The sequence below is a fragment of the Coenobita brevimanus genome, chromosome 63, assembly GCF_032717465.1.
Source record: "Coenobita brevimanus isolate Jiangsu-jjx chromosome 63, ASM3271746v2, whole genome shotgun sequence".
Lineage (NCBI taxonomy): Eukaryota > Metazoa > Arthropoda > Malacostraca > Decapoda > Coenobitidae > Coenobita > Coenobita brevimanus.
The window spans coordinates 38,334,027-38,350,734 of record NC_137016.1 but is presented as its reverse complement, the minus strand read 5'-3'; the positions used below and the strand labels follow the sequence as shown (position 1 = coordinate 38,350,734).

General features: G+C 39.7%; 1 protein-coding gene across 1 annotated transcript; it reads left to right on the top strand.

Moving 5' to 3' along the window:
* Nucleotides 1-10,108: 10,108 nt before the first annotated feature.
* Nucleotides 10,109-16,313, top strand: LOC145404371 (centromere protein X-like). The gene is made up of 5 exons (XM_080275894.1): nucleotides 10,109-10,134; nucleotides 12,259-12,372; nucleotides 13,620-13,703; nucleotides 14,953-15,063; nucleotides 15,814-16,313. Exons 2-5 carry the CDS (start codon nucleotides 12,358-12,360, stop codon nucleotides 15,826-15,828), a joined length of 225 nt encoding a protein of 74 aa, XP_080132020.1. The 5' UTR covers nucleotides 10,109-10,134; nucleotides 12,259-12,357; the 3' UTR covers nucleotides 15,829-16,313.
* The last annotated feature ends 395 nt before the right edge of the window (nucleotides 16,314-16,708 follow it).

Below are 16,708 nucleotides of genomic sequence, written 5' to 3'. Positions count from 1 at the left end.
TGGTGTATGTATGTATGATGTATGTAGGTATATATGTATGTTTGTATACATGTTGTGAAGGTGTTGATGGGTGGGGGGTGTGTATCTATGGCCTCTCTCTCTCTCTCTCTCTCTGTGAATGTTTGTGATGTATGTATGTGTGTATGCTGTGTAGGTGTTGATGGGTGGGGTGGCATGGACTCAGCTTTAAGAGGGACTGGTGTAGCAGGGGCGGCTCAAGCTACACCCTCAGGGACTCTCTCGCTACGCACCGCACTCACACGCACACGCACACGCACCCTCACACTCCATCCCACCCTCATCTTCAACCTCACCCTCACACTCCATCCCACCCTCACCCTCAAATTTCACCCCACCCTTACACTCACACTCCATCCCACCCTCACCCTCACATTTCACCCCACCCTTACACTCACACTCCATCTCATCCTCGCACTCCAACCCACCCTCACCAAGGACTCGACATCACGGACACCACAGCAACATATCACGGACTCAATGACAGGCCCACGGACATCAAGGAATCTCACGGACACTGGGATACACAACACTTACACCCCACCCTCCCATCCACACCAGGACACACACACACACACACACGCACACGGGCTCTGACGCACGCGGCACACGTACCCAAACACAAAATGTTCACACGTCTCCAATCAAACACACGCACGCACACACACACACACACACACACACACACACACACACACACACACACACACACACACACACAGTAATTAAGTTCGGATAAACCCCATTATCAGTTCATCGTTAATTAGCACCACATCAGTTATCAAGCTTCGGAAAAAAAAATCTTTCATCTTTCAATTTATATATTTATATTTTATCTTATTATTCCTTGGTGTTGAAAGAGAGAGAGAGAGAGAGAGAGAGAGAGAGAGACAGAGAGAGAGAGAGAGAGACAGAGAGAGAGAGAGAGAGAGAAATACAAGACACAAAGAAAAACATCAAAAGCTTCTTAGATACAGGTTATAAATTCAGTCTGACCGCCGTAGAGAAGTACAGCTCACTTAATAGCAAAAAAATAAAATAAATACATGAATAAATAAAATAATAAGATGTTTTTACCTTAATTATCACTTCAATCATGATGAAGAATTTAGGAAACCCACAATTTTAAAGTGACAAGCTCTTTGATAACAACTGCTTCTGGTTTGGATTAGGCAGTATGTATAATCTGGCAAGAAACTGAGTGAGAGACTAACTAGGAGTGTGTGGGATGGAAGGGGGAGAGGGAGGGGGAAACTAAGGATGAGATGGAGCGAGACTAACCAGGAGAGTGTATGTAAGGTGGAGGGTGGGAGAGACCGAGGATGAGATGGAGGGGTGGAGGTATATGAGAGGAGGGTGTAAGCAGGGGGAAGGGCAGCGAAATGGCAGGACATGGAGGCAATTTGCTTGTGCCCACCTCTTACGGGCGTCTGCATATAGACAGACAGACAGATAGATAGAGAGATAGATAGAAGAAACTGAACGAGTCAATACAACCCATGCCAGCAAAATCAGTACCACAATCTATAGTATTATTGAAGGAAGGCAGCTTGAAAAAAATAAATAAATAAAATAAAAGCAGAAATTTTGTGTTCCTTATACCAAAAACTTTAAAGATATCCCCTTCATATAAACCAAGGAACCACAAACACAACAAAAAATATCAAGCCAAAAATATATACCTAATGCAGCACACTCTTAAAGATTTTCACCATTTCTTCTGAGTTCACAATTTATTACTGTCTTAAGGGGCTTTCATTTATACAGTAATTTGCAAGCCACAACAATTTGGGGTCCTGTCCCTTACTTCCTGTTTGTTACTAGGAGCATCTGTACGGTTTGAAACTTCCTGAGGTCTGAAACTTCCTAAGGTCTGAAACTTCCCAAGGTTTGAAACTTGCGCCCACAGATAGGTTTGGGGGTATGTTAAAAAGGTGTTAAAATCAATAAGCATATCTGTCTGTCTCTCTGTGTATCTGCCTGTCTGTCTATCTGTCTCCCTCTCTCTCTGAAACTTTAATCTTTATCATTACACCACTAGATCTTTATCCCTCCTCTTTATCGCTTAGCATTTACCCACCCACCCACTCTCTCTCTCTCTCACGGTGTTGGCAGTGTGTTGTCCTTGGCTCCCTGTAACCCCATCCTGCCAACACTCCGATCAGATTGCACACCCTCTCTCGCCACCCTACACCACCACCCCCTCCTCCCTGGTTTCCTCCATGTTTCCCTCCCTCTCCTCTTTCTTTCTCTCTCCCTTCTTCTATCCTCTCTTCATCCTTCTCTTTCCTCTTCCCTCAACACTATCCCTTCCCTCCCTCACCCCTCCATATTCTTCCCTACTTCCATTCCCCTTCTTTCTCTTCTTTGTTTCTCCTCCCTCCTTTCTTCTCTCTCTCTCCTACCTTCAGCATCACCACTCTCTCCCCTTCTCCACCCCTATTTTCTTCCCTCTTTTCCTCTCCATCTCTCCAATCTTCTCTCCCCTCCCCTAAGATTCTCTGATATTCCTCTTTCCCCTCACTTCCCCTCTTCACTCCCTTCCTTCTCCTTACATCCCTCCCCTCCCCTTTTCCCTCCCTCCTTTTTCTTGTTTTCCCCTCCTCTCTTCCTTCCTTCGCTCTTTCCCTCTCCTCTCCTCTCTTTCCCTCCTCTGCCTTCCCCCCCTTCCTCCCTCACCCGCGCCCTCCTCCCATCTCCTGTGACTCCTCAACACTCCTCACACACACACACACACACACACACACACACACACACACACACACACCAAACAACGGCCAGGTACTGCACACTGTAAACATCATCCTAAAATCAACTATTACGAGATGACGAAGCAACGACTGAAGATCATTTCCACAGTGATTACAGTAAGGTATAGCAGTGACATTCTTCCAGCCAACTTAAGATCCGTGAGTGTGTGGGAAGGGGCTGACACAATTGCAACATCACCCTCAACGTCCTTCAACATTGCAACTGCATGGTTATTAAGGCAAACAGCATGCTATTCACTGCATAAGAAAAACTGACGTGAAAAAAGGCAAATAATTAGTAGCTACACACTGTGGAACATGAGAGAGAGAGAGAGAGAGAGAGAGAGAGAGAGAGAGAGAGAGAGAGAGAATAGGTGAAAGACAATGGCAGACTATAAAGACAGCACGCGGAAAAAAATGTCTCATACCTTATCGATGGAGGGTAATCATCACGATCTGAAAAAAATAAAAATAAAAAATATATATATAAAAGGAAAAACACAGAAAAAAAGTGTGAACAAAAATCACATCACATAAATGGCGGAAAATATAAAAATAAAAAACCGTGAAATTTTAAGCAAAATAAAATCAGTTGAAAAAATCAGTAAAGGAAAATTATCAAAAAATGAGAAAATAAAATACAGCAAAAAAGGCATACCATGACAAAAATAACGTATTACATGAATATTAAAAATGGAGGGAAATTTCAACACGTCATGAAATTATAAGCTTAATAAAACCTGCTTCAAATATCAATAAAGGAAAATAAAATAGAACGAAAAATAAAATACATATTAGCAGATTTTTTTATAATTGAGGACACCTGTAAGACACCTGTAAAAAGTGTACGATTTTCTATTTTAATTTGCTTTCCTGCTTCATCTCGTTTAAAAAAAGTTCATCCATCCATCCCTCTACCCATCCATGCTGTCTATCCATCCATCCCTCTATCCATTCATCCATCCCTCTATCCATCCACTCATCCCTCTATCTATCCATCCATCCCTCTGTCCATCCATCCATCCATCCCTCTAACGATCCATCCATCCCTCCATCCATCCCTCTGTCCATCCATCCATCCCTCTATCGATCCATCCACCCCTCCATCTGTCTAACCAGTCATCCCTCTATCTATCCATTCATCCATCTATCCTCTACTGGCGAAATAACGAAGACAGTAAGTAAAGCAAATCCAGATCACATCAGTAGGAAGGAAGGGTGTTAGCTCTGGAATCCACCTCATTTTGGTAATAATACGGTTCACGGCCACCATTACCTTATTTGTTTATTGAATTATTTGGCCTCCTACAAGATGGGTTTATTTTGAGTAAGAATGGTTTATTATTATGTTATTATTATTATTATTATTACTAGTTATTATTATTATTATTATTATTATTATATCATTATTATTATTATTATTATTAACAGTATTATTATCTGAGAAGCACTTTTCCTCCTCCTCATCATCATCATCTCAAAAGCACTTATCATCATCATCATCACAAAAGCATTTTTCATCACCACCATCATCATCACAGAAGCATTTTTCATCATCATCATTATTATCATCATCATGGAAGGACTCATTATCATAATCATTATCGTCACAGAAGCACTTTTCATCATCATCATCAGCAGCAGCAGCAGCACAGAAGCACGTTTGAGCATCATTATCATCACGCAAGCGTTTTTCATCACCACCACATCACCATGGGAGGAGTCATCAGCATCAGTTATTAGCGTACGTAATTAATGAAAAAAGAAAAAGAAAAAAAGAAGAAAACCCGTTGCATTCCCCCACCCAAACAACCTACCCTCATGTCGCCTGGAAATTGGCACATCCTGACGCGGGGACCTTGAACGAAGATGATTTAATATTGAGATTAACATTGTGGGTGGTGATGGTGAGCATGCCTACCTACCCACTTACAAACATCACCTACCTACCTGTCGACCTACTTACATATCTACCTACCTAACTTCTTTACCTACGGTACCTACCTGCCTACCTACTTACCTATCTACCTACCTACATACATACATACAGTACATACATATATATAGATTGTGTGTGTGTGTGTGTGTGACCAGGATAAAATTTCACGTCCATCCATGTAAAAATACGCTCTATATCTACCTATCATCTATCTACCTCCCTATCAATCAATTTATCTACCTGTCTACCACAAAACGAAAGAAACAAGGCACAGATGATGAAACAAGAGGTAGCAAACAGTGGTGTGATGCAGGCTTGATTACTTGATTCTTCCAAGCAAGCCAAGCAAGGGATCCAGTCATCCTATCCTTCTTGACTTGCCTATACCACAACATCTCTTTTCCCCTTCACATCTCTCCCTCTCACCCCACCTCTCTCCTTCTCCCCTTTCTTCTCTACCCCTCTTTACCCCCTTCACCCTCTCCCCCTCCCTCCCCTCCCTCTTTACACCTTCCAGGGATCAAGGTCAATACCAGGTCAGAGGTCAGATTGGCAATAAGGAAAAAATAAAAAAATAAAAAATCACCACCACCTTCGCCCCAACCCTGTTCCCACTATTTTAAACGGGGTGGGTGCAAAACAAAAACAGGAAAAAAAAGAAAAAAGAAAGAAAAAAGACAAATGACTATTCCTCTGTTCATTTAGGGGAAAGAGAGAAAGAGAGAGAGAGAGAACAGCGTATTATTAGTCCCTTATTAAACTTTATTTTCATTGCACTATTACACCCTTCCCTCTTCTCCCCTTACCTTGCACCCCTAACCCCTGCCTTCCGTCTCCCCTCTCTCATCTCCCCACTCCTCTCACACATCTATCTCCATCCATCCCTTCTCTATAATTTCTCTCCACCTCACACACTTTTTATCCCTCCCTCCTTCTCTTTATCTCCCCACTCTCTCACTTTACTCTTCTCCCCACCCCCTTCTCTCTCTCTCTCTCTCTCCATTTCCCCCTCCAATGCCTCTTCCCTTCGTCTCTTCCCCTCCATCTCCCCACCTCTTCTGCTATTCGTTCCCCCCCCTTTTTCTCTATAATTTCCCTCTGCTCCACCCCTTTCCTCCTTCCCTCTCCCCACCCTTCCTCCTCCTCCTCCCCAAATTCTTCCCTCACATCATGCACTTCCTCCACACGTTTCCCCACCATCCCTCTCCACCCTTCCTCCTCCAACAACCTCCCACATCCCTCACAACAATCTTATCATTCTTTCCACCACCCATCCCTACTTCCACCCTTCCCCCTCCTTCTCTTCTTCTTCCTCCTCCTTTTCCAATCTTAAATCCAAATGACTCCCTATTCTTCCTCCTCCTTCCCTTCACTCCTAATCCCAGTGTCTCCCTAACCCTCCTTCCTCCCTACACTCTCCCCTCCACTCCCTTCCTCCATCTCATACTCTCCCCAAAAAGTCAACCACAACTTATTAAATCTGTAAAACTGATCCAGCTCTGTTAAATGAAAGCAAACAGAATATCATCATTTACACTGGAATAAAAGCCCTACTCTTCTCATACATTAAACTTGCAAATTTATTAATACATTATACACTACGATAGCTTGCATTTGGGGGAATTTATGTGGGAAATAATGCAGTCTCTATCATTAAGTTAGCCCTGGAAATTTGTTAAGGGATTTATGGGTGCATGGTGTGGAGAGAGTCAGAGGTTAAATCCGGGTTGAATTAAGGTGGGTCTTATCATGAGGTGGGAGGCTGAGGGGAACAGTAATTGGGAGAGAGAGAGAGAGAGAGAGAGAGAGAGAGAGAGAGAGAGAGAGAGAGAGAGAGAATTTGATGTTGAAAATGAGGCAGATATTTGTGGTTGGTAATGAGAGAGAGAGAGAGAGAGAGAGAGAGAGAGAGAGAGAGAGAGAGAGAGAGAGAGAGAGAATTTGATGTTGAAAATGAAGATATTTGTGGTTGGTAATACATGAGAGAGAGAGAGAGAGAGAGAGAGAGAGAGAGAGAGAGAGAGAGAGGAGGGGGGGGAGGGGGGAACACCGGAAGCCGAGCAATGTTGTCACTGTTTCTGATGTGTCACGCTGCTTACATGCTTTCTTCCTGTCTCACCCTGTCTGTATCTCCTTGCATTCTGGTCTTACCTCTAGATAGATAGACAGATGGATAGATGGACAGACAGAGATAGATAGGAAGATAGACAGACAGATAGATGGACAAAAAGATACATACTGACAGATAAATATAAACATAAAACAGGCAAGATAAATCGCTAATAAAAAGATGCCACGGAATTCGAACTCTGATCAGTTTTCTGTCCATTTACGCCTCCGATTCTGGCACACAACTACGATACAAACGACGCTTTTTTTTTTTTTTTTTTTTTTTTTTTGGGGGGGGGGGGCGCTAAGCTGGAGATTCGGAATCGTATTTTAAGCGGCATTGTAGGTTTAGTAATGCATTCACTTTAGCGATTTATTGTGCCTTAAATTAATTCCATATTCTGTTCTGTCACCCATGCATTATTAGTACCGGCATAATTAACGTCAAGGACATACAATAACATCAAAAACATACATTACTAACATAGCCTAATCAGTACGGTAACACACATCAATACCAAACAATGGATCATAGGCTTATTATAATAATACATACATGTATTAATATATACCCTATGATATAAGTAGTATAAAAATGTTAAAGAGTACGCTACAATAAAAAGTGGTTATCCTATACTACGGTAAGAAAAAAAAAAAAAAAATGCAATACCGCTTACAGCCTCTCTTTACCTCCTCCAGACCCGGTTGTATCTATTTCATAACTGCTACAAGGCAAGTTTATTCAGTTACGTTACGGGAAAACCCTGTGCTTGAATGCAAGTAAGTAACAGAAGAAGAAGAGGTAAAGGAGGAGAAAAGAATAAAGGAGATTCCAAATTTACGCGGCAAAAACGTTAGCAGAATTAGAGAAAACGGCGCTAAAATTCTTGGTTCCTTCGAGGTTTTCCTTCATTAATATTGCAACAGGTAACACCCCCCCAACACACACATACACACACTCACACACTTTAGAGCAATTATAAAGGCCTGTGGATAGTTACAAAAAGATGGTACGGTACAACATTCACTTATATCTGTTAGCCTATGTTTTAATCACTGACCAATCGACCAGTTTAAAAAATAAAAACGTTGCCACATCTGATAACCTAACCTAACATTAATCTCTCGTACACTCTTTTTACTCTAACTTGGCCTGAAATTCCCGCTAGTCACAAAGAAGTGCTATGGAAATTATGTAGAATGACGCCTTTATCTCAACTTTTCCCCTTCTACTCCAACTAAGCCTAAAATTCTCGGTAGCCACAAAAAAGCGCTCTGGAAAGTATGCAAAATGATAGTAATATCTCTTTCCGCCATAAATTTACGTGACATAAGCTGCACAAGTACGCAAATCTAGGCCAAGTTATAGTGACAATCGTTTAATTCAAATTGTGGCGGTTAGACCCGTAAACAAAGCATTTGGTGGTCGAGTTATACAGTACAATTGCCTGACAACAATTCTATTTTGCACTGGATAATATAGTAATAATCTACCCTTTTGATTGCCAAGATTTTCCTCTGCTAAGTAAAAAGATTTGATGTTGGGTAGAATACAGAAAAATATCAAGATCTGTAATGGCTACCTTGCGCGAAAATACACGTGCAACTGTAATAAGGAAAGATTTAAGATTTATATTTTGATTGCTTGGACGAAAACTGTCTAGTCAGTCCAAAAAATATATCTACAAAATACTTATAAGTGCACCAAAAATAGATACGAAAAGACTGAAAAAAAATTTGAGCCCCTTTCTCACACAGCTGAGCAATGAAGAGTAGATGAAATGAAAGCGTGGTTTATATACTCACTACATATTAGTCTCAGGGAAGAACGTTGCAGAAATCCTCAATGTGCACCAACAACAGCGTAATGGTTGAAGGAGCAACTTATAGTCACAAAACAAAGGAAAGAAACACTGGAAATCAGGTACCCGCTGCAAAACACTGGCCGCTTGCAAGAACCTTCTAGAATCCGGACGGCGTTGGTGGCGTCGGCTTTTGAGAAGTTCTCTGTATCCCTAAAAATTTTGAGATCCTGACAATTACATTATCTATTACGCCTTTTACTTATTATTTCTCAGGCATCACAATTTTCTGATCCATTACATTACCTATCTTCTTTTATTAAGGCTTACTGACTTGCTGTATTAAAATTAAGTTGACAGTAGGAAAATACAAAGAAGTTCCAAAATACAGGAACGATCAAGAAACGATTTTCGGATATGCCACGGCTATTGTTTCATGTATGGTTCTTTAACACCAATTATCGTACTGTTTTACCAGTAGCAATTTGTGTTGTTACTTATATACAAAATCTGTATATAGTTACTGGCAATCACTGGAAATTAATAATGCCATTGTATTTTGTTAAAACTTTTCCAACATTTCTGGGTGACAGGACTCGTACATTTTGTCCAAATGGGCATGTGAAGTCAACAAAACTTGCTGCCACATTATAGCGATACAGTACTTCAGAGTTAATAAATAATACTGAAAGGATTATACACCCAAGAACGGGCTCCCAGCTGCTCTAGAATGATACACAAACAGGAAAAAAAAAAAAAAATCTCAAGGTCATGCTTGTCTCAGGTTCTCTGAAAATAGTAAGACGAACCAAGAATGCCAAGATTCTCATATCTGCATAGGTTGCTTCCAGTCATTATAGTATTATTAACTTCCATCTCGACGAAAGTAAGATAATCAGCATTCTGACTTACCTCCACATATTCGTATTCAACCAAGACCTCTCGTACTGAAGAGCTTGCTAATTCTATATCCAACCTCCTTAGATTAAAATGTCGCTCCTTAACTTAATAAAACTTTCGGTTAGAAGTAATAAAACATAAAATACATCTCAAGGCTCAATGGGCTAAGCTTCACCGGGGTATCATGAGTCCAGCAGGAATTCTATTATGGTAACTGTTCTAATAATACGTCAGTTAATGAATCATACACTTACCAACGTCACCACCAAAGGTAACTACAGAAGCAGTAATAAGGTGGTGAACATATCTTTGCTTACTATCTGCACAAAATAACAGCACTTGGGACAACACCTTCACCTCAACCCAACTTTCCCGCCTAGAATGGAGGGTAGCGAGTTGGCTATTTGGCAGATAAATTACTCGGCATACCATGAGATTTATGCACTCTGGGATACAATTGGTACTTTCGCATTATAATCCATTGAATAGGAATACTAGTAATAACTAATAAAAGCGTTTTCTTTTCATTTTGCAGGCGTTTTGAGCCGAAATAATACCCATTTCGAAACCACTAGAGCACAGTGACAACAATACCACGTCGCCCCTCGAGGTCTTGGTAAGTTTATTTAGTTGTCCATGCCAGCAAGAGGAAGAGATTATAACGGTATTTAAGGGCACTGGCATTTTGTTCTAACATGTACCTTGTGGTAGGATATGTGCCTGTCACTGTGAATATTAAACAGTAATGGATTGAGGTGCAAGTTTGGGAGGTCCAATTCTTAAGATTTTCAAAGCAGTTTTTACTTTTAAACCTTTCATGGTAGTTTGCATAGTTAAGATTTATGCTGCTGTGAGAGTATAGTAACCTAACCACCTTAATATGTTATTAATTGAAAATCATCGCACCACTTCAGAACACATTATTCTGTGACTTATCATTCAGTCATATAACGTACAGATTACCGTATTCCTAAGGGGCTGGTAGAATCCAAAAGCATGAAGCTGAAAAGCTGAAAGAAAGATGCTCCTGTACCCAAAACTTGCCCACTGTAATGGTACCGTAAATACTGTACCGGATCAGTTGGGGGAAAACCCGATATGACAAAAGCTGATAATCTGTTAAGTTCAGTGGCCCTCCCCTGAAATGGGATTTCATGCACATAATGGAAAATAATTGAGTAAAATGGCATACTGTATTCTAGTACTAAAATTGAAAACTATACACATTTTACACAAAATTGGCCCATAATATCCCACCCGTCACAGCACTTCTTCATGACAAGCCCAAGCGGGTGGGAAATACTGCTGCCAACATTGGTAACTGTGTTCCAAGTCACCCCACCTGTGGAAAGAGACCTGGTAGGCCTTTGTCATACGCCACATTAATGGACAGTATATATTAAATGCAAAAAAGTGGATGGATGGTCCATAGTTGTCCAGCAGGTCATCACAGTTTCTCCCATGTATGGGACTGTATCCAGTATGTACGACAGTTTGTCCAGAGGCCCTCAAAGTGTTCGTGATCTCTGATACTCTTTTTAGTGTAGTGGGGTATGGTAAAACAAGGATCTACTGTACATCCATTCAGTAATCCAGCAAGGACAGCTGGGATCCTGAGTGAAAATCTGCTTTAATCGTGGTCCAGCAAAACTGGTCATATATCCGGTATTATATTTCCATTTTAAGTAATCCCAGTAGCTGATTCTGGTAAAATTTGTTTAGGTAATCCAAACCATTACAATAATGAATTCCAGTAAAATCTGTCATGTTCTGGTGGTAAAAGAGGAAATGGGAGGCCAGTAAGGGAAAATGATTGTTCTTCATAATTTGGTAATAGCCTGCTGATCCAGTTTTCTTTGAGTTTTGGTCTGGTGAGCTTACTTCTGCAGATTTTTTTTTTTCTCAAGTAATCTGGTCAAATTCCAGCTCCACCTGGAACTTGACCAGTGTCTAAAGCAACACACATCAGGCAGCAGGGTGGCTCAGTGGTCAAGCATGTGACTCGAGATCGTGAGGTCGAGACTTAGCGCCACACCTGGGTAACTTCCATTGCTGGGAGGGGTAGCACTCTCCAGTAAGCCTAGCAGGGCTATATGATCCATCTAGGTCTAGCACGGGGGAATAATCCTTTAACCCCCACGCACCGGTTGACGTGTATAGCCGTCACGATTTTGGGTGCAGAGCAACACCGGTTGACGTGTACAGCTGCAAGCGTCTTCCCACGACGCTTTGAACTTTAACTCATCCTTACTCATCAATGGGACCACCTGGAGATGTGGGGATACTTTCATTTGAAAGAGTTGATGAGTCTTATGAATCGTTAATTTTTTCTCTAGCTGTTATAGTTTGGCAGACATTAGGGTTTGAAATAAGGGTATTTTTTTCCATCACAGATATTCCCCGTAGGGAGGAGCATGCAACATCAGAAAACCCACACACATTTGCATGCCCCCCCCCCCCCCAACTAACCACCTTACCTTTTAGAATTCTGACAATTTTTTTTTTTTTTCTCTCTCTCTAAAATGATAATTAATTTCTGTTGTTGTCCATCTCACTGATACCACACTCTGAATACGCTATGATTATCATGTCCTTGTTTTCTTGTGTTCCAGATATCTGATGTGGTTACATTTTTGGCAGATTGGTGATTGATGTACTGTATTTCCTAATATCCAGCCTCACTGAAGAGAAGCCTTCACTTCCTTCCTCACCTGTGATAAATTTGTCTCATTGGTTCCAGATCATGGGAGCTACACCTACTTGATTCACAGCAATACTTTGGCTTATAACACAACCAAGACACTCTCTGTCCTGTATTACATTTCACCAAAATTAAATCATGAAGTTTGCAGAGGTAAGTTTCAGTCCTAACCCTTATAGTGAACCACGTATATTTGTAAACTAGTTTCTCTTTACAATTACTGGTACCAATTTTAAACTTGTGAAGAGACTAGCTCTCCTTAAATCATTTATGATGAATTATGTTGGCAAGGTTTGGTTATTAAAAAAAGAATAAACAAATAGTCTTCAGATCTTACTAATTCCAACCATTACCTGACTTCATAGATTTCCAGGTAAGAAACTGAGAGTTAATTCAAAGTACAGTGTTGGGAAATTAAGTTCAGTTCCACCAAACATCTATGATCTGTTCGCATTGTAGTCTGATGGTGGAGTATATATATAAAAAAAAAAGAATAATAATTTGGTTTTACACCAGGTATCCCCGATGGGCTAAGGCGTCGCCCCTGGGTAGAGGACTTTGGATTGGAGCGTGTAGCATTTTATGACCGGAGTACTGTATTACAATTAGTCTGTGCAGTATAAGGTGTACAATATGTGATATAATTACTGTAACAATTCCCCCAGTTACGATGCTAATAAATACATAAATAGATGAGCCTGGGGCCACAACAGCAACCTTATGAAGAGTAGTTCATTGCACAAGGTACGGTAACTACTGTTAAAGTATTTCAAGTGGATACATTTACACTTTCCCAGGCTGTGTTAGAAAGGATTTTTTTCCTGGCAAGTACTATCAGATGGTTTAAATTTGGCTGACAGAAAACCCTGACATGTGAAGGGTAAATCTGCACAAAGTTGACAGGAATATTAGTGTAATTCTGAGCTACCAGGCTATAGTCATCTGTTTTCACATGATAAAATAGGCTACTTCCACAATTTGATACTGTACAGCACTGGTACTAACCTGTCATTGCCTGAAGTTTAATAAGCACTACTAATGAGGTAAGAGTGAGTCTTCTTATTTACTTGTCAAATTAACCTTCCAGACTGATGACAATTGGCAATCAGCTGAACTGAAAGAAGGTAGAGGTCTTCATCAGGTTTGAAAAAATGGTGTATTCTTACTGCAGGGGTGGTTTTTCAGTGTAGTGAGACCAGCAAGAGGAAATTTACTAATCAGAAAAAAATGTCACATACTGTATAGACAGTATTTTTGTTTACTAGACTGCATAAGTAATCTTGTAAATCTTATGGTTATTTTACACCTGTAGATTCTGCACATAATTAATGCTGATAAAATGTAGCTACATACAGGACAGAGCAGATATAGGATTACTTTAACATTTCCCTCTTTTTCAGAACCTGATTCATGATTTTATGAAGATTCACTTTGAGAACAGCAAGACCAAGATAAATCAAGAGTCTATCAAACTGGTTGCAGAAGTAAGTATCCTTTTTATTAAGTTACAGCTCAATACCAGTATGTTGCTAATTTTCATAATACCACTGTATTTGCTCTCTTCAGGCAGAAAAGCCACTCTCAAGCTGAATAAAAGCATCAGTAATAACATAGAAAAAAATAATATACCACAAAATAATATAATTGGATCAAAGGAACTATTTCATCATGTTAAACCCTATTTCCCACCAAAAAAATAAAAAAAATAATAAAGTGGATAGGATCTGGGGGGGGGGGATTACAACAGACCCCCATTCTACAATGATCTGGTATGTGATGAATTATCAATACAATGACAAAAAGTTACCTTTTTTTCAATATACAACAGAATTTTCATATATATGATGATGATCCGGTATGAAGCTTCACAGGTCGATATACGATCTGTATTTTTATTTATACAATCACCCTCATCCAAGTCTGTAGTAATTTGTTTCTTTCAGGATGGCATTTGCACTCATCACTATCACGTGTGTTTGTGTCAGTGATGGAATAATAATGTGGTGTTGGAGTTCAAGCAGCAATGAAGTGCAGTGAAGTGAAATGACTTCCAGTTTAGATGAGTTAAAAATTTTTAGACTGTTGGGTGGATGACCCAAAAATGTATCCCCATTGAACCCATGTTATAACTGACTCGATACCGTATACAACAAAATTCTAATGCTATGGATTTTTTCATCATAAAACGAGTGAGTGCTGTATTAGAAGTACAAGTAGAATGCTGAGAGAAATGACGATCAGTATTAGTTATCTTCATCTGGTTGTGGATAAATTTACAAATAGGACAGATAGCTAGTTAGATATACACAGGTATAATTTAGTAGCTATGAAGACTGAATGTTTTGGCTTTGTCTGTCCATCTGTCTTTAGCCAGATGCTTTTATCACGGAAGGGGTAACCACAAACAGATCTTCATGCCGTCCTGCCGTAACCCACAAAGCTATATATATTTCCTAATCGTACCTCTTTCACTCACGTAACATTCCACCTCATCCTCAGTCTCACTATCTCTTTGTCTTCCCCCCCATTTCACTCACATATCACTTCACTCATTCCTCAACCTAATCCTCAGACTCTTCATCCCTCTCACCTCCTCCACTTTACTAAACATTCTCCTTGTCAGTCTTTCATACTCTTTTCTCTTCACATGGCTTTTGACAGTGAAATAAAAGTAGGCATTGATAGACATAGATGGATATGTAAATAGACTGATGAAAATAATTGTGTATGGAGGTGATGCGGCTGATAGTGGAGGAGGGTGCTGTGAGGGCATGTAACCAAGCTAAACTGGAGGGCTCGGATACTGTCACCATTGAGCACCTGGAAAAGATTCTTGCGCAGCTGGTTAGTTTTGTCATATGTTCATATTATGCATACATTTCTACCTGACACGTCTTAACCCTTGAATCCTCTGACATTTTTTTGTACTTTGTTCTTGCTGTTTCCTGTTGTACAGCAGCAATGACCTTTGTTGTTGCCATATCTTTTTAATGTAATAAATCAACTTGCTATTGCCACATGATTCAGGACAGAGGAATGCCACAGTGTAGAAGGGGTTGACAAAAGCCAGATCTAGCCTCTTAAGGTTGAAAAGTCTGTCCTAAGCTAATAAGTTCCTTTAGAGATAACACAAGTAAATTTTAAAAAGATGTTACTGGATTCATGAGGTTATGATGCAAGTGTTTCCACATTAATGTCTATTTTGTGTTTACTGTGCCAATCAGATCTGGAACTGAACTCTGTTATGTAGGCAGTCAGAAGTTAATGATCATGACCAAAAGTTCATCAGCAGTTCCCTCCTGGCTCTGGTGATGTTGGTGTTGCTTGAAAAATTTGTCTGTGGGTTGGATAACAATAAGAAGTACACAGCAGAAAAGTATGAGAAGAATCTGACAGTTGGGGAGGCTTGAGAAATGTTTATAAACACAATGTCAGCAGGGGATTGCCAGTGAACTTTTGCTTGTGATGCTGTATGTGTATATTAGGCTGAAAATTAGGAATAAAATGTTTACATATAATGCCATAATAACACACCATACTGAAATATCATAAAACTAAGAAAAGTCTGTTAATCAAACTATGTCTCCTTTTCAGCTGCTGGATATATGAAGGCTGGAAAGTGAAGATTACAAGACTTCTCTGGATCACCATAAAGTACATGTACTATACTTATGTGAATAAGATGCAAGTCAAAATTGTGAAGTTACTAGGATCTGATATGGATGTTAATGGGATCTGACTGCGATGTGAATGGGATGTAACCAAGACATAATTGGGATTTGACTGAGCTCAACTTAGGTATGACTGTGATGATACTGGTTAGTGGAAATTGACTGAGACATGATGGAGGATGTAGTGTGACTGAGATGTGAAGGAGGATTTAGAGCTGTAGACAAAATATCCTTTCACACTGTAACCAGATAATTTTGAAACACCGAACTTCCGAAAGCTTGTTGGTCTAAGAATATCACCTCACTGAATATATTAAAGTTATTGCTCACTGTCTTGCTACAAAGTGAGTTAATATTTATCGCCACAACTGTACAATATGTCTCAGGCAGCAACACCTTGGGCATTCACTGTGATATTTGTTAATAAAAGTAAAGATTTAAAATTTACCAAATTTAATTCCCTTACTCTTAATAGCTTCACTTGAGCACTCTGAACAGTCACTAATTTCTGTTTTGGGAAAATAATAATTAAGGGCAAAACTAACTGAATAACTTATGAGCAATATTCTTATATTCAGAATTGTACTCATTTAGTCTGATTACCGTAACATAAAACTAGGTGTAGGATTCTTAAAATTAATGAGGTAACCTGATTATACCAAGGCTGAGAAAAATACTTTATAATTCATTTTCACACACAATGATTATCACAAACTAAATTACTATACTACATAAATCATACTACATAAATCAATCATAACCATCACTACCTGTACAATACATACTATAAATGTTTTGTCATTAATAACATTATTTGT

Coding starts and splice junctions, on each gene's coding strand:
- LOC145404371 (XM_080275894.1), top strand. Junction 13,704..14,952: donor CTATCAAACTGGTTGCAGAA/GTAAGTATCCTT, acceptor TTGTGTATGGAG/GTGATGCGGCTGATAGTGGA.